This window comes from Schistocerca gregaria, chromosome 8 (genome assembly GCF_023897955.1).
Source record: "Schistocerca gregaria isolate iqSchGreg1 chromosome 8, iqSchGreg1.2, whole genome shotgun sequence".
NCBI lineage: Eukaryota > Metazoa > Arthropoda > Insecta > Orthoptera > Acrididae > Schistocerca > Schistocerca gregaria.
Genome location: NC_064927.1, coordinates 389,352,594 through 389,377,587, shown reverse-complemented (window position 1 = coordinate 389,377,587; position 24,994 = coordinate 389,352,594). Strand labels below are relative to the sequence as shown.

Genomic DNA, 24,994 nt, shown 5'->3' with positions numbered 1-24,994 from the left:
ATTCCTGGTTGGGAAGGGTATTGTAAAACTATAGGATGGGATGGTTGCGTACATAGCTACAAATTGCACACTAGAAAGGCCTAATACCCCCCCCCCCCCTCCCCCCCATGAACCATGGACCTTGCCGCTGGTGGGGAGACTTGCGTGCCTCAGCGATACAGATAGCCGTACCGTAGGTGCAACCACAACGGAGGGGTATCTGTTGAGAGGCCAGACAAACGTGTGGTTCCTGAAGAGGGGCAGCAGCCTTTTCAGTAGTTGCAGGGGCAACAGTCTGGATGATTGACTGATCTGGCCTTGTAACAATAACCAAAACAGCCTTGCTGTGCTGGTACTGCGAACGGCTGAAAGCAAGGGGAAACTACAGCCGTAATTTTTCCCGAGGGCATGCAGCTTTACTGTATGATAAAATGATGATGGCATCCTCTTGGGTAAAATATTCCGGAGGTAAAATAGACCCCCATTCGGATCTCCGGGTGGGGACTACTCAAGAGGATGTCGTTATCAGGAGAAAGAAAACTGGCGTTCTACGGATCGGAGCGTAGAATGTCAGATCCCTTAAGCGTACAGGAAGGTTAGAAAATTTAAAAAGGGAAATAGATAGGTTAAAGTTAGATATAGTGGGAATTAGTGAAGTTCGGTGGCAGGAGGAACAAGACTTCTGGTCAGGTGACTACAGGGTTATAAACACAAAATCAAATAGGGGTAATGCAGGAGTAGGTTTAATAATGAATAGGAAATTAGGAATGCGGGTAAGCTACTACAAACAACATAGTGAATGCATTATTGTGGCGAAGATAGATAATAAGCCCACACCTAATACAGTAGTACAAGTTTATATGCCAACTAGCTCTGCAGATGACGAAGAAATTGAAGAAATGTACGATCAAATAAAAGAAATTATTCAGATAGTGAAGAGTGACGAAAATTTAATAGTCATGGGTGACTGGAATTCGGTAGTAGGAAAAGGGAGAGAAGGAAATGTAGTAGGTGAATATGGATTGGGGCAAAGAAATGAAAGAGGAAGCCACCTGGTAGAATTTTGCACAGAACACAACTTAATCATAGGTAACATTTGGTTCAAGAATCATAAAAGAAGGCTGTATACATGGAAAAAGCCTGGAGATACTGACAGGTTTCAGATAGATTACATAATGGTACGACAGAGATTTAGGAACCAGGTTTTAAATTGTAAGACATTTCTAGGGGCAGATGTGGACTCTGACCACAATCTGTTGGATATGACCTGTAGATTAAAACTGAAGAAACTGCAAAAAGGTGGGAATTTAAGGAGATGGGACCTGGATAAACTAAAAGAACCAGAGGTTGTACGGAGTTTCAAGGAGAGCATAAGGGAGCAATTGACAGGAATGGGGGAAAGAAATACAATAGAAGAAGAATGGGTAGCTTTGAGGGATGAAGTAGTGAAGGCAGCAGAGAATCAAGTAGGTAAAAAGACGAGGGCTAGTAGAAATCCTTGGGTAACAGAAGAAATATTGAATTTAATTGATGAAAGGAGAAAATATAAAAATGCAGCAAATGAAGCAGGCAAAAAGGAATACAAACGTCTCAAAAATTACATCGACAGGAAGTGCAAAATGGCTAAGCAGGGATGGCTAGAGGACAAATGTAAGGATGTAGAGGCTTATCTCACTAGCGGTAAGATAGATACTGCCTACATGGAAATTAAAGAGACCTTTGGAGAAAAGAGGACCACTTGTATGAATATCAAGAGCTCAGATGGAAACCCAGTTCTGAGCAAAGAAGGGAAAGCAGAAAGGTGGAAGGAGTATATAGAGGGTTTATACAAGGGCGATGTACTTGAGGACAATATTATGGAAATGGAAGAGGATTTAGATGAAGATGATATGGGAGATACGATACTGCGTGAAGAGTATGACAGAGCTCTGAAAGACCTGAGTCGAAACAAGGCCCCTGGAGTAGACAACATTCCATTGGAACTACTGACAGCCTTGGGAGAGCAAGTCCTGACAAAACTCTACCATCTGGTGAGCAAGATGTATGAGACAGGCGAAATACCCTCAGACTTCAAGAAGAATATAATAATTCCAATCCCAAAGAAAGCAGGTGTTGACAGATGCGAAAATTACCGAACTATCGGTTTAATAAGTCACAGCTGCAAAATACTAACACGAGTTCTTCACAGACGAATGGAAAAACTAGTAGAAGCTGACCTCGGGGAAGATCAGTTTGGATTCCGTAGAAATGCTGGAACACGTGAGACAATACTGACCTTACGACTTATCTTAGAAGCTAGATTAAGGAAGGGCAAACCTACGTTTCTAGCATTTGTAGACTTAAGAGAAAGCTTTTGACAATGTTGACTGGAATACTCTCTTTCAAATTCTGAAAGTGGCAGGGGTAAAATACAGGGACCGAAAGGCTATTTACAATTTGTACAGAAACCAGATGGCAGTTATAAGAGTCGAAGGACATGAAAGGGAAGCAGTGGTTGGGAAGGGAGTGAGACAGGGCTGTAGTCTATCCCCGATGTTATTCAATCTGTATATTGAGCAAGCAGTAAAGGAAACAAAAGAAAAATTCGGAATAGGTATTAAAGTCCATGGAGAAGAAATAAAAACTTTGAGGTTCGCCGATGACATCGTAATTCTGTCAGAGACAGCAAAGGACTTGGAAGAGCAGTTGAATGGAATGTACAGTGTCTTGAGAGGAGTATATAAGATGAACATCAACAAAAGCAAAACGAGGATAATGGAATGTAGTTGAATTAAGCCAGGTGATGCTGAGAGAATTAGATTAGGAAATGAGACACTTATAGTAGTAAAGGAGTTTTGCTATTTGGGGAGCAAAATAACTGATGATGGTCGAAGTAGAGAGGATATAAAATGTAGACTGGCAATGGCAAGGAAAGCGTTTCTGAAGAAGAGAAGTTTGTTAACATCGAGTATAGATTTAAGTGTCAGGAAGTCATTTCTGAAAGTATTTGTATGGAGTGTAGCCATGTATGGAAGTGAAACATGGACGATAAATAGTTTGGACAAGAAGAGAATAGAAGCTTTCGAAATGTGGTGCTACAGAAGAATTCTGAAGATTAGATGGGTAGAACACATAACCAATGAGGAAGTATTGAATCGGATTGGGGAGAAGAGAAGTTTGTGACACAACTTGACCAGAAGAAGGGATCGGTTGGTAGGACATGTTCTGAGACATCAAGGGATCACCAATTTAGTATTGGAGGGCAGTGTGGAGGGTAAAAATCGTAGAGGGAGACCAAGAGATGACTAAACTAAGCAGATTCAGAAGGATGTAGGTTGCAGTAGGTACTGGGAGATGAAGAAGCTTGCACAGGATAGAGTAGCATGGAGAGCTGCATCAAACCAGTTTCAGGACTGAAGACCACAACAACAACAACAGTGAAGGGAGACAAAAATTTAATAGTCATTGGTGACTGGAATTCGGTAGTAGGAAAAGGGAGAGAAGGAAACATAGTAGGTGAATATGGATTGGGGCTAAGAAATGAAAGAGGATGCCGCCTGGTAGAATTTTGCACAGAGCACAACTTAATCATAGCTAACACTTGGTTTAAGAATCATGAAAGAAGGTTGTATACATGGAAGAACCCTGTAGATACGAAAAGGTATCAGATAGATTATATAATGGTAAGAGATTTAGGAACCAGGTTTTAAATTGTAAGATATCTCCAGGGGCAGATGTGGACTCTGATCACAATCTATTGGTTATGACCTGTAGATTGAAACTGAAGAAACTGCAAAAATGTGGAAAATTAAGGAGATGGGACCTGGATAAACTGAAAGAACCAGAGGTTGTACAGAGTTTCAGGGAGAGCATAAGGGAACAATTGACAGGAATGGGGGAGAGAAATACAGTAGAAGATGAATGGGTAGCTTTGAGGGATGAAGTAGTGAAGGCAGCAGAGGATCAAGTAGGTAAAAAGAAGAGGGCTAGTAGAAATCCTTAGGTAACAGAAGAAATATTGAATTTAATTGATGAAAGGAGAAAATAAAAAAAATGCAGTAAATGAAGCAGACAAAAAGGAATACAAACGTCTCAAAAATGAGATCGACAGGAAGTGCAAAATGGCTAAGCAGGGATGGCTAGAGGACAAATGTAAGGATGTAGAGGCTTATCTCACTAGGGGTAAGACAGACACTGCCTACAGGGAAATTAAACAGACCTTTGGAGATAAGAGAACCACTTGTATGAACATCAAGAGCTCAGATGGAAACCCAGTTCTAAGTAAAGAAGGGAAAGCAGAAAGGTGGAAGGAGTATATAGAGGGTCTATACAAGGGTGATGCACTTGAGGACAATATTATGGAAATGGAAGAGGATGTAGATGAAGATGAAATGGGAGATATGATATTGCGTGAAGAGTTTGACAGAGCACTGACAGACCTGAGTCGAAACAAGGCCCCCGGAGTAGACAACATTCCATTGGAACTACTGACGGCCTTGGGAGAGCCAGTCCTGAGAAAACTCTACCATCTGGTGAGCAAGATGTATGAAACAGGCGAAATACCCTCAGACTTCAAGAAGAATATAATAATTCCAATCCCAAAGAAAGCAGGTGTTGACAGATGTGAAAATTACTGAACAATCAGTTTAATAAGCCACAGCTACAAAATACTAACACGAATTCTTTACAGACGTATGGAAAAACTAGTAGAAGCTGACTCGGGGAAGATCAGTTTGGATTCTGTAGAAACACTGGAACACGTGAGGCAATACTGACCTTAAGACTTATCTTAGAACAAAGATTAAGGAAAGGCAAACCTACGTTTCTAGCATTTGTACACTTAGAGAAAGCTTTTGACAATGTTGACTGGAATACTCTCTTTCAAATTCTAAAGGTGGCAGGGGTAAAATACAGGGAGTGAAAGGCTATTTACAATTTGTACAGAAACCAGACGGTAGTTATAAGAGTCGAGGGACATGAAGGGGAAGCAGTGGTCGGGAAGGGAGTAAGACAGGGTTGTAGCCTCTCCCCGATGTTATTCAATCTGTATATTGAGCAAGCAGTAAAGGAAACAAAAGAAAAATTCGGAGTAGGTATTAAAATCCACGGAGAAGAAATAAAACCTCTGAGGTTTGCCGATGACATTGTAATTCTGTCAGAGACAGCAAAGGACTTGGAAGAGCAGTTGAATGGAATGGACAGTGTCTTGAAAGGAGGATATAAGACGAACATCAACAAAAGCAAAACGAGGATAATGGAATGTAGTTGAATTAAGTCGGGTGATGCTGAGGGAATTAGATTAGGATATGGGACACTTAAAGTAGTAAAGGAGTTTTGCTATTTGGGGAGCAAAATAACTGATGATGGTCGAAGTAGAGAGGATATAAAATGTAGACTGGCAATGGCAAGGAAAGCGTTTCTGAAGAAGAGAAATTTGTTAACATCGAGTATAGATTTAAGTGTCAGGAAGTCATTTCTGAAAGTATTTGTATGGAGTGTAGCCATGTATGGAAGTGAAACATGGACGATAAATAGTTTGGACAAGAAGAGAATAGAAGCTTTTGAAATGTGGTGATACAGAAGAGGGCTGAACATTAGATGGGTAGATCACATAACTACTGAGGAAGTATTGAATAGGATTGGGGAGAAGAGAAGTCTGTGGCATTTGTGGCACAACTTGACAAGAAGAAGGGATCGGTTGGAGATGAACACACTAAGCAGATTCAGAAGGATGTAGGTTGCAGTGGTTATTGGGAGATGAAGAAGCTTGCACAGGATAGAGTAGAATGGAGAGCTGCATAAAACCAGTCTCAGGACTGAAGACCGCAACAACAACAAGATAAGTTGTAGGGTCAGTATTGCCTCACATGTTCCGACATTTCTACGGAATCCAAACTGATCTTCCCCGAGGTCGGCTTCTACTAGTTTTTCCATTCGTCTGTAAAGAACTCGCATTAGTATTTTGCAGCTGTGGCTTATTAAACTGATTGTTCGGTAATTTTCACATCTGTCAACACCTGCTTTCTTTGGGATAGGAATTATTATATTCTTCTTGAAGTCTGAGGGTATTTCGCCTGTCTCATACATCTTGCTCACCAGATGGTAGAGTTTTGTCAGGACTGGCTCTCCCAAGGCCGTCAGTAGTTCCAATGGAATGTTGTCTACTCCGGGGGCCTTGTTTCGACTCAGGTCTGTCTGTGCTCTGTCAAACTCTTCACGCAGTATCGTATCTCCCATTTCATCTTCATCTACATCCTCTTCCATTTCCATAATATTTCCCTGAAGTACATCGCCCTTGTATAGATCCTCTATATACTCCTTCCACCTTTCTGCTTTCCCTTCTTTGGTTAGAACTGGGTTTCCATCTGAGCTCTTAATATTCATACAAGTGGTCCTCTTTTCTCCAAAGGTCTCTTTAATTTTCCTGTAGGCTGTATCTATCTTACCCCTAGTGAGATAAGCCTCTACATCCTTACATTTGTCCTCTAGCCATCCCTGCTTAGCCATTTTGCACTTCCTGTCGATGTCATTTTTGAGACGTCTGTATTCCTTTTTGCCTGCTTCATTTACTGCATTTTTATATTTTCTCCTTTTATCAATTAAATTCAATATTTCTTCTGTTACCTAAGGATTTCTAGTAGCCCTCGTCTTTTTACCTACTTGATCCTCTGCTGCCTTCACTACTTCATCCCTCAAAGCTACCCATTCTTCTTCTACTGTATTTCTTTCCCCTGTTTCTATTAATTGTTCCCTTATCCTCTCCCTGAAACTCTGTACAACCTCTGGTTCTTTCAGTTTATCCAGGTCCCATCTCCTTAAATTCCCACCTTCTTGCAGTTTCTTCAGTTTTAACCTACAGTTCATAACCAATAGATTGTGGTCAGAGTCTACATCTGCCCCTGGAAATGTCATACAATTTAAAACCTGGTTCCTAAATCTCTGTCTTACCATTATATAATCTATCTGATACCTTTTAGTACCTCCAGGGTTCTTCCATGTATACAGCCTTCTTTTATGATTCTTGAACCAAGTGTTACCTATGATTAAGTTGTGCTCTGTGCAAAATTCTACCAGGCGGCTTCCTCTTTCATTTCTTTGCCCCAGTCCATATTCACCTACTACATTTCCTTCTCTCCCTTTTCCTACTACCGAATTCCAGTCACCCATGACTATTAAATTTTCATCTCCCTTCACCATCTGAATAATTTCTTTTATTTGATCATACATTTCTTCAATTTCTTCGTCCTATGTAAAGTTGCCAAAAGGATCTAAGGCTTCCATCCTCTCATTTGCTGATCAGTCTGGTGTGGCAGCTGAAGATAGCAAAATGAAAGCCTGTGTTTTAAATTTCACATGCACAAAATCATTCACACAGAAAAATCTTGCAAACATACCATCACTTGACCATCGAACAGACTCAAATACGGATGACGTAGTAATAATCATCCATTGCATAGGGAAACAACTGAAGGATTGGAAACAAGTATGTCACCAGGTCAGGATGGAATCCCAGTTTGGTTTTTCAAAGAGCACTCTACAGCAATGGTCCCTTACTTATGGTGAATCTCTGGCACATTGCAAAATACCAAGTGACTGGAAAGAATCACAGGGGACTCTTGTGTATAAGAAGGACAAAAGAATGGACCCACAAAATTACAGACCAATTCCCTAACATCAGTGTGCTGCAGAATCCTTGAATATATTATAAATTTGAATATAATAACATTTCTTGAGACCGAGAAGGTTATGTCCACAAAGCAGCATGGTTTTAGAAAGCATATTCATGCGAAACTCAGCTTTCCCTTTTCTCACATGATATACTGCAAACTATGGATGAAGGGCAACAGGCAGATTCAATATTTCTAGATTTCCAGGAAGTGTTTGACACAGTGCACCTTTGCAGGCTGTTAAAGAAGGTACGAGCATATGGAATAGGTTCACAGATATGCGACTGGCTTGAAGATTTCTGAAGTAACAGAACGTACTAAATTGTACTCGATGGTGAGTGTTCATCAGAGACCAGGGAAGTGTTATTCTCTATATACAAAAATATTGGCGGACAGGATAGGCAGCAATCTGTGGTTGTTTGCAGATTATGGTGTGGTGTACAGTAAGGTGTCGAAATTGAGTGGCTATATAAGGATACAAGATGACTTAGACAAAATTTCTAGTTGAGCATGTGAGGATTGTGGTAGGAAAGGCAAATAGTTGACTTTCGTTTATTGGAAAATTCTAGGAAAGTGAGATTCATCTGTAAATGGGACTGCATATAGCAAGCTAGTGCAACCTATTCATAAGTACTGCTTGAGTGTTTGGGATCCATATCAGCTTGAATTAAAGGAAGACATCAAACCATTTCAGCGGTGGGCTGCTAGATTTGTTACTGGCAGATTTAAACAACATGCAAGTGTTGTGGTGATGCTAACTGCAGAATGATTCTGTTGCCTGCAACATGCATTATGAGTAAGAATCACAAAGATAATGATATCAGAAATTAGGGCTCATATTGAAGCATATAGACAGTCTTTTTTCACTCATTCTGTTTGGGAGTGGACCAGGAAAGAAAATGACTGTTGGTAGTATGGGGTGCCCTCTGCCATGTGCTGTAAGATAGATTGCAGAGTATCGGTGTGAATGTAGATGTAATGGGCCCTTATTAATCACACAATTTGAGCTAAGAAGTTGATTACATCTTTTGTTTGATATGCAGTTTGAGTCATCTCGTTTTTATGTCATGTCAGGTGAAGAAACCACAAGAAGAATGGTGAAAATCAACAGATCACATTTCCAGCTTTGGAAATTTCAAATTCAGATTTTGTTTGACACCTTCATTTGAGATGTGGTGAACACTGAGAGACCAAAACCCACAGATTTGATAATGTTTGCCTGAAAACTGTGGGTAAAAGACAATGATCACACCAAGTGTTGCATTTTGACCACAACTGAGTACTCACAACTAGCATTTTTGATAATAGGCACAACTGCTTATGAAATGTGGAAGAAACTGCGCATGATTCATGGACAACCATCTGAAGCAAACAAATTTTCTTTCATGAAAAACTCCCATGAATACTGAATGAATGTGAGTGATTTGGTGTTGCGACATATCGCAGAAATCATGGACATTGCAAGTTAAAACTAGTGCTGGATATAACGGCCATGGTCAAAATCTTCAGAAGCCTTCTAACGACTCCGGTCATTATGGCCGAGTGGTTCTAGGCACTTCAGTCCAGAACTGCACTGCTGCTACAACGCAGGTTTCAATCCTGCCACGTGCATTGGTGTGTGTGATGTGATGTCGTTAGGTTTAAGTAGTTCTAAGTCTAGGGGACTGATGACTCAGATGTTAAGTCCCATAGTACTCAGAGCCATTTTTGAACCTTCTAACGATGTTCATTGCCATATTCACAGCCTGAGATAGTAAGCATGGAATTAGCAAACGATTCTGAAATGTTAAGGCTGACTCATCTCCGAAGAAAAGTGATTGAACAACATGGAGAAGGTGGCGAGTGTCCTGGTGGCAACTTCATCTCAAAACTGGAAGAAGGAGCATAAATTCACAAAGAAAAAGAACCTGAATCAGATGAATTTAAGAAGAAAATTTACTCACTGAACCTGTGGCAAGGAAAGCCATCTGTTGAGAAACTGCCATTCTATGTAGAAAACTAGTGTGCAAAATAGAGGCAATGTAAATGTGTTCATTATTACAGATGGTGGGTCATACAAAAGAGTTCCGCATAATAAAGTGACTTCCGAGAGTGTGCTGAATGCTGATGTAAGTAATGTCTGTATTACTGATATTGGAGCATCGTGTCACATCACTTTTCAGTGGGAGTCGTTCAATGAAATTCGCTAATGACAAAACATTGAAACTTCACTTGGAGAAAATGCTAAATGTGAAGCAAAGGGAATCAGATCAATTAAAATACACAAATTTGTAAATATGTGTTGGGAAGATTAGTGTATTGATGAAGTGCTGTACGTCCCAAAAATAAGGAAGAATTTGTTTTCTGTCAGTATTCGTATGACAAATGTTTTGAGATGAGCTTCGTAGATAAGTTTGTAAACATTTCTCATGATGGATGTATTTCTGCCCAAGAAATAAGAATATAAAACAAGACTTGCTGAATTTTCTGTTTTTTCTTTTGTATCAAACACCCAATGTGATGTGAATTTTTTATCCACAAATAACCTCAAAATCTGACACGACAGAATGTGTCATATATTTGTCAAATTGGGGTGATTGTGAATAGGAAACTGGTCCTATCAAGGCAATAAGCGTAACAGATGTGGCATCATTCTTCCGCAAGGTGTGTCAGTATGGAAAGTCTGCCCATTAACGTTTTAACAAGAAAATCAAAGCAAGAAATCTGGAAATCAGTGACTTTATACACAGTGAAGTGTGTGGAATAATGGAGATTGAATCACTCTGTTGTGTGAAGTATTTTGTTACATTCATGAATGATGCAGTGTCTCTTCATCATATCTATTTTTTGATAAATAAATTTGACGTTTTTGATTGTTTCAAAGAATTTGTGAAGATAATGTCTGATGGGCAGTCTAAAATCCTAAGTATTGACTGAGGGACAGAATACTTGACAAGAACATGAAGAGCTACCTCATCAAGAATAGCACTTGAGACAATGGCACCATATACTCATAAAAAAAAAACCAGGAATGCAGAACATGAAAACAAGGCTACCATTGAATCTATGAGGTCCATGCTCATTGTGGTGAATGTTCCAAAAATTCTGTGGGTGGAGGCAGTTAACACTCCTATTTATACATTGAATTGATCTTCAATCATAAAGAGAACATATGCAACAATATCCAAATTGTGGTCAGGCAGAAAACACCAAATCTCTTAAATGAGGACTTTTGGGGTAGAAGCATTCATCTGTGGTCCTGAATTGTTCCACAAGAAGTTGGAACCAAAGGCCTAGGAAATGGAAATGGAAATGGAAATGAGCATATTGCGTCATAGGCCGGGAGTTCCCAGACGGGAAGTTCAGCCACAAAGTGCAAGTCTTATTGTGTGTGATGCCACATTGGGGGACCTGTGTGTCAACAATGGGGATTAAATGATGATGAGGACAGCACAACACCCAGTCCCTGTTGGGAGAAAATCTCCCTCCCCAGACGGGAATCGAACCCAGGCCTTCATGCGTGGCAATCCAACCATCCAGCTAATGGGGGCGGACAAGGCCAAGGAAATGATGTTAGTTGGATATCAGGGAGAATCTCGCAATTACAGACATTTGGATTTAAAAAAAAATAAGTTACGTGAATTCCAATGAGGGAATCCTGACCAACGATAAACTTGTTTTGAAGCATGACTGTGTTGGTTTTTGCCATTTATTCCCTATTTTGGACCCCAACATTGAAGAATCTGATGGGAAAGGTGGAGTATAGTATGTTCAGCCATCAGCTGAAGATGAGAGAAAAGTACAAGCAGAGGGTGACTGAGATCCTGAACAATCACTCAAAGATTGGCAGCAATCTAACGGATTACATGCCAGGCCAGATGTAACGTAAAAGTTGACTGTCTTGAACTGAACAGTTTTGAAGATGCAATCTAGGATCCAGACAAAAAATGCAAATGAGCAATTGATAAGGATCTAGAAGCACACCAAACAAGTGAAACTTGGGTTATTGTGTCAAAATAGACGCAAAGGACGATAGATTCAAAGTGCGTCTTCAAAGTACAAGCATAAAAAACTGCAAATGGCCTCCATATTAAGCTCGACTTGTTGCTTGAGGCTTTACTCAATGTTCTGGTCTGGACTAAAATGAAACTTACTCCCCAGTTGTGAGATACGACTCATAGTGCACTTTGATCAAGATTCCAGCCGAAGAAAATTTTGAACTGTTGTAATTTGATGTAAAAACTGCATTTCAATATGGAAAACAAAACAAGGAAATTTATAATTTGGCGCCACAAGGTGTGATGCTGGTTGAGAATGAATATACAAGGTTTATTCAGAAAATACATATAAAAGTTGAATAATGTCTTTATGTTACAAGTTGCAGTCTCCATCAGGTGGGATTACTGCTGTAATCAATCCCATCAACGCTCAGTTTGAGTCAGAACACGCTGCGTGAAGGTAGGAGTGTGCGGCAGCTTGTTGACAGTTACCCTTTTTCACCTGCCGTCGGCATGGAGCTCTCCCTCATTGAGGAACAGCGCATCGTCAACATCAAGTTTCTTGCAAAGCTAGGCAAGAATGACCATGAGATTTTTAAATGTTTGAAACAGGTTTACAGAGACAATTCTCTGAAGGAACCAACTGTGAACAAGTGGTTAAAAAAGGTTCCAGGACGGCCGAGAAGAAGTGAACGATGACCCTCGCCCAGTACTCCCGTCAACATCGAGTTCCCATGCAAATGTTGAACGAATTTGGGCTTGTGTTCTTAAAGACCGTAGATTGACACTCAGAATGATTACTGACAAGCTGTCAATCCCCAAAACAATCATTCATGAAATCCTGACAACAAATCAAGATCAAGGATATTGGGTGGTTTTGTGGATTAGTTCTACTACTCTTCTTGTAGATGAGTGTGACCTGTGCCTTTTTCCACTAACTTTGGTGCCACTAACAGCCTTTACATATGACCAGCATTTCTTTGGCCTCCGTGAAAGATCACTTGACAATATTATGCTACAGTAGTCACTAAAGGGATCAAAGCCAAATGCATTTCATGCATCATCTCTCTATCTATAGCCCTATGCTTTGTTTTATACCTATTATGCAGGAATCTCTGTTCCTTAGGAAGTTTTTTTACAGTGACTGTATAGCATGGAGGTTCAATCTCATAATTAACTGTTCTATTGAGTAGTATCTATCCAGAGCATGGTCAACTATCCTTTTAAACTTGAGCCAGAGTTCCTCTACATGTTCTTGCCCCGTGCTAAAGGTTTCAAGTCCAACATTTAGATATGACATACAGATATTTTTTATCTAGTTTACTGAAAATATATATATCTTCCTTTTTGTTTTAGTTGTCCTTTGTACTTTGATGATCACTGTTGCCACAACTGCATCGTGGTCACTGACACCAGTTTTGACATGGACATCCTCAAAGAGATCAGATTTAGTTGTTGCTATTAGATCCAATATATTTCCATCATGAGTGGTGGGGTTTCTATCTGTTCTGGTCAGTTTTCAGAGAATGCATTTAGTAAAGCTTCACAGGGTGTTTTATCATGTACACCCCTAACAAAAGTGTAATTTTCCTAATTAATTGATGGATGGTCAAAGGCTTCACCGATAATTGCAGTATGATGGGGGAACTTACATACAAGTGAACCAAGGATTTCTCTAAAGTTTTTGGTTACATCAGGAGGTGCGTCTGGTGAGTGATAGAAAGCTCCAGTTATCATTTTATGCCCACCCCTGAACCCCTGATACTGAGTCTTGCCTAAACAGTTTCCATGCGGCTTCAACTTTATCTCAGTGGATTTGAGTTTCTTGTCTACTGCAAAAAATACACCATATATACAATATAAATACGCGATATACACTTAAATTTTCCCCAGAAATCTCACTGCTTTCAATTTCAGGTTTCAATCAGCTTTCCGTACCTAGTATCATGTGATCTTCGCTGCTTTACATGAGCACTTCAAACTCTGACACTTTTTTGGAAATGCTTTGGCAGTTTACCATTAGGATCTTAATACTCATACCTGTTGGAGGCACTTATTTTGACCAGTACACTGATATTTATGTGTTTTCTACATCTACACTCCTGGAAATGGAAAAAAGAACACATTGACACCGGTGTGTCAGACCCACCATACTTGCTCCGGACACTGCGAGAGGGCTGTACAAGCAATGATCACACGCACGGCACAGCGGACACACCAGGAACCGCGGTGTTGGCCGTCGAATGGCGCTAGCTGCGCAGCATTTGTGCACTGCCGCCGTCAGTGTCAGCCAGTTTGCCGTGGCATATGGAGCTCCATCACAGTCTTTAACACTGGTAGCATGCTGCGACAGCGTGGACGTGAACCGTATGTGCAGTTGACGGACTTTGAGCGAGGGCGTATAGTGGGCATGCGGGAGGCCGGGTGGACGTACCGCCGAATTGCTCAACACGTGGGGCGTGAGGTCTCCACAGTACATCGATGTTGTCGCCAGTGGTCGGCGGAAGGTGCACGTGCCCGTCGACCTGGGACCGGACCGCAGCGACGCACAGATGCACGCCAAGACCGTAGGATCCTACACAGTGCTGTAGGGGACTGCACCGCAACTTCCCAGCAAATTAGGGACACTGTTGCTCCTGGGGTATCGGCGAGGACCATTGGCAACCGTCTCCATGAAGCTGGGCTACGGTCCCGCACACCATTAGGCGGTCTTCCACTCACGCCCCAACATCGTGCAGCCTGCCTCCAGTGGTGTCGCGACAGGCGTGAATGGAGGGATGAATGGAGACGTGTTGTCTTCAGTGATGAGAGTCGCTTCTGCCTTGGTGCCAATGATGGTCGTATGCGTGTTTGGCACCATGCAGGTGAGCGCCACAATCAGGACTGCATACCACCGAGGCACACTGGGCCAACACCCGGCATCATGGTGTGGGGAGCGATCTCCTACACTGGCCGTACCCCTCTGGTGATTGTCGAGGGGACACTGAATAGTGCACGTTACATCCAAACCGTCATCGAACCCATCGTTCTACCATTCCTAGACCGGCAAGGGAACTTGCTGTTCCAACAGGACAATGCACGTCCGCATGTATCCCATGCCACCCAACGTGCTCTAGAAGGTGTAAGTCAACTACCCTGGCCAGCAAGATCTCCGGATCTGTCCCCCATTGAGCATGTTTGGGACTGGATGAAGCGTCGTCTCATGCGGTCTGCACGTCCAGCACGAACGCTGGTCCAACTGAGGCGCCAGGTGGAAATGGCATGGCAAGCCGTTCCACAGGACTACATCCAGCATCTCTACGATCGTCTCCATGGGAGAATAGCAGCCTGCATTGCTGCGAAAGGTGGATATACACTGTACTAGTGCCGACATTGTGCATGCTCTGTTGCCTGTGTCTATGTTCCTGTGGTTCTGTCAGTGTGATCATGTAATGTATCTGACCCCAGGAATGTGTCAATAAAGTTTCCCCTTCCTGGGACAATGAATTCACGGTGTTCTTATTTCAATTTCCAGGAGTGTATCATTATGTGGATTGGATGGAGAGTCACCTAATCTAAAAAGAAAACCTTTTGTGCTAACTGAGTTGCAGCCTCTGATGTGTAGTGCACACTTGACCTATTTACGGAGATCCAAGAGTCCTCAACCCATGGTGCCAGTCCAGGAAGTTGCAGCTTAGCTTGTCACAGGACCTTTGAAGTCTCTGGTTCAGTCCTTCCACTCAACTCAGAATGAAAGGGCCATGATCAGTTCTGGGCATATTGCTGCAAATTTTGAACTTCGTTGAAACTCCATGCACAAGGCTGGTCTTCTCAACTTTCTCTACCAGTTGCTGGAATGACCCAGGTGACAGGAATCATTTGTTCCAATGCATTCCACAATCTGCAGTTGGCTTCACCCTCTTACATCAGTGGCTGCTGGAATAGCCTCATTATCATGTCGAATGAGCCCGAGACAAACATAATGCATTATTGGAATCAAATGTTTTGAAAGTTCTTGAATAAATTCGATTTCAAAGAGAGTGGTGCAGATAAATGTATTTTCAGTGGGAAAGTTGGAAATGATATGGTCTTTATGACTTTATATGTAGACAATTGGAAGCAGCAAAGAAGCAGGTATTGTAGAAGAAGTAGTGAAAACTTTTGTAATAACTGGTTCTGAGTGAAAATCTTTTGCAGAATGGGAACTGAGTGAAATAGAGAAGAAAATATGTTGTTTGTTAACCAAACAGCATATGCAACATGAATCATGAAACGTTTTAAATTGAGAAATTCGAATTCTGTATATCTGTTATGGTGGATTCAAATGTGAAATTAACTCAGATAATGAAAGTGTGTCAGTTATGGAGAAATCTCTTGTCCGGGAAGCAGCTGGTTTACTTTTATTTGTAATGATGGTTAGTAATCAAACAGATCTGGCTTTTGCAGTGAATGCAGCAAGCAAATACTCAAAAAACTGTGATGAGAGTCATTGTGAAGCAGTTGTACACATTTTCAAGTAATGTACAGGTGAGGCATGAATGACTTTGGAATACTATAGACAAAGAGCAAAGAAAAGTTGATTCTTGTTGGGTATATCAACTCAGATTGTTTGGGGGGACATGGAAACAAGCTAGCTGACCTCTAGTTTTGTTTTTCTTTTATCAAATGGACTGATAACATGGTTCTCTCTGCATCAAAGAATGGTGACCTTGAGCACCATGGCAGAAGAACATGTGGCAGCTAGAATGGCTGTAAAAGACATGATATCACCTGTGAAATCAATGGGATCAAGCAACAAAACTCTGTATGGAGAATCAGAGTGTGATAAGATTCATAAAGAACCCCAAATTTCATAAAGGGTTGAAACACATTGATATCTGATACCATTCATAAGAGAAAGGTATTAAGGAGGAGCAATCATTATCAAGTATATTATAAGTGAAAATACTATGCAGACATTTTCACAAAACCATTAAGCAAAGATAGGATTGTGACCTTGTGCACAAGCATGAAAATTGTCAGAGACAGATGTTAAGATGCTCAAACAGTGGGAGTGTTGAAACCGAAATATTGTTCTCATTTTAAAGATATCCCTGCATGAGATACTGATGGCACCACAATCATATTTCTTCTGACATTAATTGTATGTGGCCCTTTTTTTGTTTATTCATTGTGTGTCCATCATTACATGTACTTTGCTTTGTATTCAAACATAATAAAAGATGTCGCTTTGCATACTTATATCTGAATTTGAATTCCCATAAACCTTAATAATTAGTGACTTATGTCTACCTATCACTTTCACATATTACCAGTAATATATGCCAGTGATTGTTACATATTCCTTTGTAAACTGTGTTGCAGAGCTTCAATACATTTAAAAAATAGTTTTGTGGAGCCACCAAAAGTTGCTTGGATGTTTACTTATTCACAGGCAACCAGTTTCGAACAAGCAACCATCTTCAAGTCATGAATGAACATTAAGTCAATTTAAAATGAGGTTGTACATCTACATCTACATCTACATCTGTACTCTGCAAACATCTGTGAAGAGTGAGGCAGAGGGTGCATCCCATTGCACCAGTTATTAGGGTTTCTTCCTGTCCATTCACGCCTACAGCACAGGAAGAATGATTGTTTGAATGTCTCTGTGTGTGCTGCAGTTATTCTAATCTTATCATTCCAATCCCTATGTGAGCAATACATAGGGGGTTTTAGTATATTCCTGGAGTCATCACTTAAATCCAGTTATGGAAACTTTATTAACAGACTTTCTTTGGATAGAAGGAGATTTTCACTCTGGAGCAGAGTGTGCACTGATATGAAACTTCCTGGCAGATTAAAACTGTGTGCTGGACCGAGACTCGAACTCGGGACCTTTGCCTTTCGCGGGCAAGTGCTCTACCAGCTGAGCTACCCACGCTCCATAGTCACAGCTTTACTTCTGCCAGTACCTCGTCTCCTACCTTCCAAACGTTACAGAAGCTCTCCTGCGAACCCTGCAGCACTAGCACTCCTGAAAGAAAGGATATTGTGGAGACATGACTTAGCCACATCCTGGAGGATGTTTCCAGAATGAGACTCTCACTCTGCAGTAGAGTGTGCACTGGGGCTTGCAGGAGAGCTTCTGTAATGTTTGGAAGATAGGAGACGAGGTACTGGCAGAAGTAAAGCTGTGACTATGGGGCGTGAGTCGTGCTTGGGTAGCTCAGCTGGTAGAGCACTTGCCTGCGAAAGGCAAAGGTCCTGAGTTTGAGTCTCGGTCTGGCACACAGTTTTAATCTGCCAGGAAGTTTCATTTCTTTGGATAGTTTGCATCTCTCTTCAAGAGTCTGCCAATTTAGTTCCTTCAGTGTGTCTGTAATAGCCTCCCAAAGAGCAAACAAACCTGTGGCCACTCATGCTGCCCTTCTCTGTATACATTCAATATCCCCTGTTAGTTCTATTTGGTACAGGTCCAACATACTTGAACAAATTCTAGAAGCGCTCTTACAAGTGATTTGTAAGCAATCTCCTTTGTAGACTGATTTCACTTCCCCAGTATTCTACCAATAAACCAAAGTCTGTCACCTGCTTCACCCATGACGCAGTGACTGAGCTTATGTGATCATTCCATTTCATGTCCCTATAAAGTGTTACATCTAGGTATTTATACAAGTTGGCTGAGTCCAACAGTGACTCATTGATATTACAGTCATAGGATACTATGTTTTTTTTTTTATTTTGTGAAGTGCACAGTTTTACATTTTTTAACGTGTTGAACGAGTTAACAATCTTTGAACCACTTTCAAATCTTATCAAGATCTTACTGAATATTTATGTAGCTTCTTTCAGAAAGTGTTTCATTAAAGATAACTGCATCATCTGCAAAAAGCTTGAGGACACTATTAATGTTGTCTGTAAAGTCATTAATATAAACAGTAACAGCAAGGATCCCAACACCCTTCCCTGGGGCACACTTGAAATTACTTCTACATCTGGTGATGATTCTCTATCCATGATAACATGCTGTGTCCTCCCTACCAAAAGGTCCTCAATGCAGTCACAATTTCACTTCATACCCCATATGCTGTGTCCTCCCTACCAAAAAGTCCTCAATGCAGTCACAATTTCACTTCATACCCCATATGCTGTGTCCTCCCTACCAAAAAGTCCTCAGTGCAGTCACAATTTCACTTCATACCCCATATAATCATAATTTTAACAATAAGTATAAGTGTGTTACCGAGTCAAACACTTTTTGGAAATCAAGAAATACTGCATCTACCTGTCTGCCTTGATACTTGGTATCAAGTACATAATTGTTTTCAGTTACAGAATCTGTAACATATAGATGCATCTTTTATCTGTACATTTTTCTTCAGTCAGCAGTAGTAAAAATCAACAGCCTACTGCAGTGTTTAGCATACACCTGGCCAAAGTTTTATCGTGTCAACTTTATGAATAGGCTGCACCACTTTGATTTGGCTTCTCTAGCAGTGGGCTGCAGTAGCACAGGGATTTTAATATGTATCAGGGCAGCAGACATGTACCTATAAACAAACAAAAATTAACCTTGTAGTTTTATTACTACTATTATTATTTTTTTTAGGTGACAGTTAAAAATTTATGATTACCCTGATATGTGAGTAGTTTTCCTTTCTCTATTCTTTCAGATTAGATTATATTCTGTTTTTGTTCCACAGACCCAAGAAATGAGATGATTCTCGTGGGTGTGGAATGTGTCAGAAAGTATAACATAAAACATTTGAATATTATGCTTACTACCCTTATCATTTGTCAGGAGATAGTTGAAATAGGTTAATACATGGCAGTAAACTGGAACAACTAATATTTACAGAATTATCATGCTGTCAGAATGAAATACTGTTATGCACTATTAATAAATTTATCATACACAAGGCAGATTTATCATACACAAGGCATCAGGCAGATACTTTTTTGTATAGTCATATCAGTGGAGGAAACCAGGTAAAGTGAATTTCAGTGAAGCTCCATCAAAGTTCACCTCACATGAAACATTACTTACAGGAGTAACAACTTTCCTGAACACACAATTACAGGGGATGGACAAATCTATGGAAACACAAAACACACCACACATTAGCATGCCTATTATTATATAGGGAAAATGTTGGCATTCAAAACAGTTTCCAGTCACCTCAGAATAGATAAATACAGGTACTGTCTGCTTTTAAGAGGTACCTTATATCATTTCTCCTGTGAAATAGTAGCAAGTTCAGACGATGAAGATGGAGTTGGATAACCATCATGCATCTTATTTTTCCAAAGCAGACCACTCATCCTCGTGCTCACAAGACCAGCCCTGGTTGATGCATGATGTGTGAAGAGGGGCCCTGTTGTTTTGGAACATGGCTTCACCCTTGGGGAACAAAGATTGTACCAAGGAGGAGACTGATCATCAGAATGGTCACACAGTCCTTGCGGGTAATCATTGTGATTGTGTCTCAGCAATTGCACCCGAAGATGGCAGCCAGAGGGTTCGCGTAAATATTGTCATAGGGGGGGGGGGGGGGGGCAATATGTAACCAGAATTGTAATTCTGCACATTGTGTACTTGTAGTAGCAGGTTGCACTGCCAGAAGGTTGTACTAGGAGCTCTGCTGAGTCATTCTGCCACGCAGCATCACCTAACAGTGAGAAGTGTGGTTTCTTTGATAGTTCTTTGAGTGTGCGTACAGTGCAGACGTGACATGAGGAGTTCTTACGAACAATGTGTGGCAGTGAAGTTTTGTTTCTTGCTCGGCAAGAACGCGGCAGAAATTGTTGTGATGATTCAGACAGCCTACGAATACCATGCTCTTAGTAAAACGCAACTGTACGAATGGTTTTCTCGGTTTAAAAAGGGAGAAATTGTGGTTGAAGATCAGCTCCATTCCAGTCGACCTTCAACTGCTCAAAGCCAAGACACCATCGACAAAGTCTGTGATCTCATCAGTGCAGATCGACACAGGGCAATTGACCAACTCGAGTACTTGTCTAGGTTGTCCTGGAGCTCAATTCAGTGCATATTGCCCATCGATTTGTGGATGCAAAGAGTGGCAGCAAAATTCATGCTGAAGCTTCTTACCAGAGATCAAAGGGATCGTCGCATTCAAGCTTGTCTCTAAATGAAGGACGCGTTCAAAGATGATCCACAATTTTTCAACAAAATCATTACAGGTGATGAGTCATGAAGCTATGGGTACGATCCAGAAAGCAAACAACAGTCATCAGAATGGAAGTCACCTGGCTCACCTTGACCGAAAAAAGCTCGACAAGTGAAATTGAATGTGAAAACGATGTTGATCTGTTTTTTTGACATCAAAGAGATCATGAATTTGTCCCTGAAAACCACATAGTAAACCAACAATTGTATTTGGAGGTTATGAAATGGCTTCGCAGAAGTTTGTTGTGAAAATGTCTGGCTTTGTGGGATTCTGGCATGTGGTTCCTGCATCATGACAATGGTCCCCCGCACATGGCTCTCATTGTTCACCAGTTTTTGGCCTCAACAAAGACGGCTACCTTGACCCACGCGCCCTATTTGCTGGATTTAGCACCCTCGGACTTGTTCCTATTCCCGAGCATGAAAAGAGACTTCAGAGGGAAGCGTTTTGCGGATGTGGAAGACATAAAACCCAATGTCATGAAAGTGCAAGTAGGTATCAAAGAGAACAAATGTAAAAGGTGCTTTGAACACTGGAAGGAATGTTTGGCAAGGGTATTAATGCTAATGGAGAGTACTTCGAAGGAAATTAAGGTTGTATTTGAAAACACTTAAGTATATGCTCTATAGAAAGACATTCCGGTTAATTTTGGTTCCTCCTCGTCTTTCACTCTTGGGACATAAACTCAGCCAGAAACTGGAAATAGTGTGCAACAGGGCTCATCTGACCAATTTACTTTCTTCTGCTTCTTCATAATCTGGGTTTTATGGCTTCAGCACCAAGTTTTCCTGTTGTCCTTTGCATCACTGATATGTTGTTTTGTAATTACAGCTGACCTTATAATTTCCAGCTTATGGACTTCCTTTCATGTTGTTTTGCTGCTGATGGTATTCAAAAGTGCTACATTCAGTTCTGCAGTGACTTTTTCAGCTCTTGTCCCCTTGTTTTTCATGATAATCCTCTTCATCGACTATCTGTTACGATCACTCAACAAACACTTTTGTCTGTATTGTGACTTAGTGTATGATGTTTTTCAGCTTTCCCTATATGTGGTATAAATGTTGGATGTGGTGCCTCTTGAAACATCAAACACACATCCATTTCTCAAAATTATTTCCATATTTTTGTCTGTCTCCTACATGTGTCATATGCTCAAGAATAAATGTGTAATTTTTTTTTGCACTTTTATCTTCTTCAGGTACTTGTGTCCTTCCACAAAATTTAGTGAAATAAGCAGTTCCCGTGTTTATTTCCTACATAGGCTTCTAAGCAGTTCAACTATATTTGCTTATACCATTGCAAAATTGTAATCTTTGATATTTGTTTCTTGGTATTTTGGATGACTTTGGTGTAGCTCAAAAGTAAAATTCTGATTATTATTTTCAAAATGAGTGTAAACTACATGGTGATCCATTTGAGATGTCAGAAAAGCAAAACACATTATGCAAGACACTATGCAAATTTATTGCTTGTTATTGGTGCAGCAGAGTCTGGAGGTTGTGCCTGAAGTTTATGTCACAGCATATTAACACTCAACATGTCCACCATTGCGAATGTTGCACCACTTGGTGCACAGCATTTCTGGAGTGATTTCTGGAAGGCCACTATAATCTGCATTCATAGGTCGCCTACATTTTGTGGTCTTTGTGCGTACACTGTTGACTTGATGTAGGCTGACACAAAGAACTCTGGGCATTACATCAGTGCTGTTAGGAGGTCACGGAACAGGTACACCACAACTGTACCAGAGATCGTTGAATTTCTGGTGTAATTGTTCCCACACTGTGAGAGCCCAGTGTAGTGGAGTGCCATCCTTTTGATAGATAATGGTGTCCAGTATCCCATTTTGTTGTAATTGAGGGAATATGTATAGCTTGACCATTTCTGCGTATACAATGTGTTTCTGACATCTGGCACTTACGCTGCAAAATACACACTGTTGACTTGCCCCCTGGAACAATTGTTAACTCCCATACATACATTACAGAAAGTTGAACAGATATAGATACATCAACTTAACAAGTATAATGTTATACTTTTCTGAAATCTCAAACGGATCACATTATATATTGAATAAACTGAGCAAATTTGATGTTTAACAAAGGAATATTTATTTTTAGAAACACAGGATCCTGTTTGTCCTCCAGCCTGCAATGTGAGGCCAGTGCTGAATATAACAGGAGCAGCAAGCAGTAAAGTACAGTAGTTGCAACCAGAGATTAACAGCTGTACAAAAACTCAGTTGTAACGAGAGCATAACAGCTTTACAAACACCCATCTGAAGTTCATTCATTGCACAGTGTCATCTTTTGTATTGCTGTCATTATATCTAACATTATAAAGCTGCAAATAAAAATCAACAAAAACAGAAGATGAATGTTGTCAGTATTTGTCAGTATTAATATAGCAAAGAAAATTTTGTAAAATTTCTACTTAGTAATGAATAAAATAGAAAGAAACTTCCACATGGGAAAAATATATTAAAAACAAAGATTCCAAGACTTACCAAGCGGGAAAGCGCCGGCAGACAGGCACAATGAACAAAACACACAAGCACACACACACAGAATTACTAGCTTTCGCAACCGATGGTTGCTTCTTCAGGAAGGAGAGGGAAAGACGAAAGGATGTGGGTTTTAAGGGAGAGGGTAAGGAGTCATTCCAATCCCGGGAGTGGAAAGACTTCCCTTAGGGGGAAAAAAAGGACAGGTGTACACTCGCACACACACACACACACACACACACACACACACACACACACACACACACACACACATATCCATCCGCACATACACAGACACGGATGGATATTTGTGTGTGTGTGTGTGTGTGTGTGTGTGTGTGTGTGTGTGTGTGTGTGTGTGTGTGCGAGTGTACACATACACAGACACGGATGGATATGTGTGTGTGTGTGTGTGTGTGTGTGTGTGTGTGTGCGAGTGTACACCTGTCCTTTTTTCCCCCTAAGGTAAGTCTTTCCGCTCCTGGGATTGGAATGACTCCTTACCCTCTCCCTTAAAACCCACATCCTTTCATCTTTCCTTTTCCTTCCCTCTTTCCTGACGAAGCAGCCGCCGGTTGCGAAAGCTCGAAATTCTGAGTGTGTGTTTTATTCATTGTGCCTATCTACCGGCGCTTTCCCGCTTGGTAAGTCTTGGAATCTTTGTTTTTAATATATATAACGAACCTTCCACATGGGAAAAATATATATTGATGTCTGCTTGTGTCTGTATATGTATAGATGGATATGCGTGTATGTGTGTGTGTGCGCGAGTATATACCTATCCTTTTTTCCCCCTAAGGTAAGTCTTTCCGCTCCCGGGATTGGAATGACTCCTTACCCTCTCCCTTAAAACTCACATCCTTTCGTCTTTCCCTCTCCTTCCCTCTTTCCTGAAGAAGCAACCGTTGGTTGCGAAAGCTAGAAATTTTGTGTGTGTGTTTGTGTGTTATTTTATTGTGCCTGCATACTGGCACTTTCCCGCTTGGTAAGTCTTGGAAAGCACTGGCAGGTCGATAGATACACAAACCAACACAAACATACACATAAAATACAAGCTTTCACAACCAACGGTTGCTTCTTCAGGAAAGAGGGAAGGAGAGGGAAAGACGAAAGGATGTGGGTTTTAAGGAAGAGGGTAAGGAGTCAATCCAATCCTGGGAACGGAAAGACTTACCTTAAGGGGAAAAAAGGACAGGTATACACTCACACACACACACACACACACACACACACACATCCATCCGCATATACACAGACACAAGCAGACATTTGTAAAGTCAAGGAGTTTGGGCAGAGATGTTAGTCGAGGCGGAAGTACACAGGCAAAGATGTTGTTGAAAGACAGGTGAGGTATGAGTGGCGGCAACTTGAAATTAGCGGAGGTTGAGGCCTGGTGGATAACAAGAAGAGAGGATATACTGAAGGGCAAGTTCCCATCTCCGGAGTTCTGACAGGTTGGTGTTAGTAGGAAGTATCCAGATAACCCGGACGGTGTAACACTGTGCCAAGATGTGCTGGCCGTGCACCAAGGCATGTTCAGCCACAGGGTAATCCTCATTACCAACAAACACTGTCTGCCTGTGTCCTTTCATGCGAATGGACAGTTTGTTGCTGGTCATTCCCACATAGAAAGCTTCACAGTGTAGGCAGGTCAGTTGGTAAATCACGTGGGTGCTTTCACACGTGGCTCTGCCTTTGATCGTGTACACCTTCCGGGTTACAGGACTGGAGTAGGTGGTG

The 24,994-nt window shown here is 41.1% G+C and overlaps 1 protein-coding gene across 1 annotated transcript in view; it reads left to right on the top strand.

The window, feature by feature from the left end:
- Window positions 1–23,122, top strand: part of LOC126285015 (lachesin-like) — a 147,953-nt gene extending 124,831 nt beyond the window's left edge. Inside the window, exon 6 of the mRNA XM_049984325.1 lies at window positions 22,872–23,122. Coding sequence (XP_049840282.1) covers window positions 22,872–22,957 — 86 coding nt within the window. The 3' untranslated portion in view covers window positions 22,958–23,122. The remainder of the gene's footprint in view (window positions 1–22,871) is intronic.
- Window positions 23,123–24,994: the final 1,872 nt, after the last annotated feature.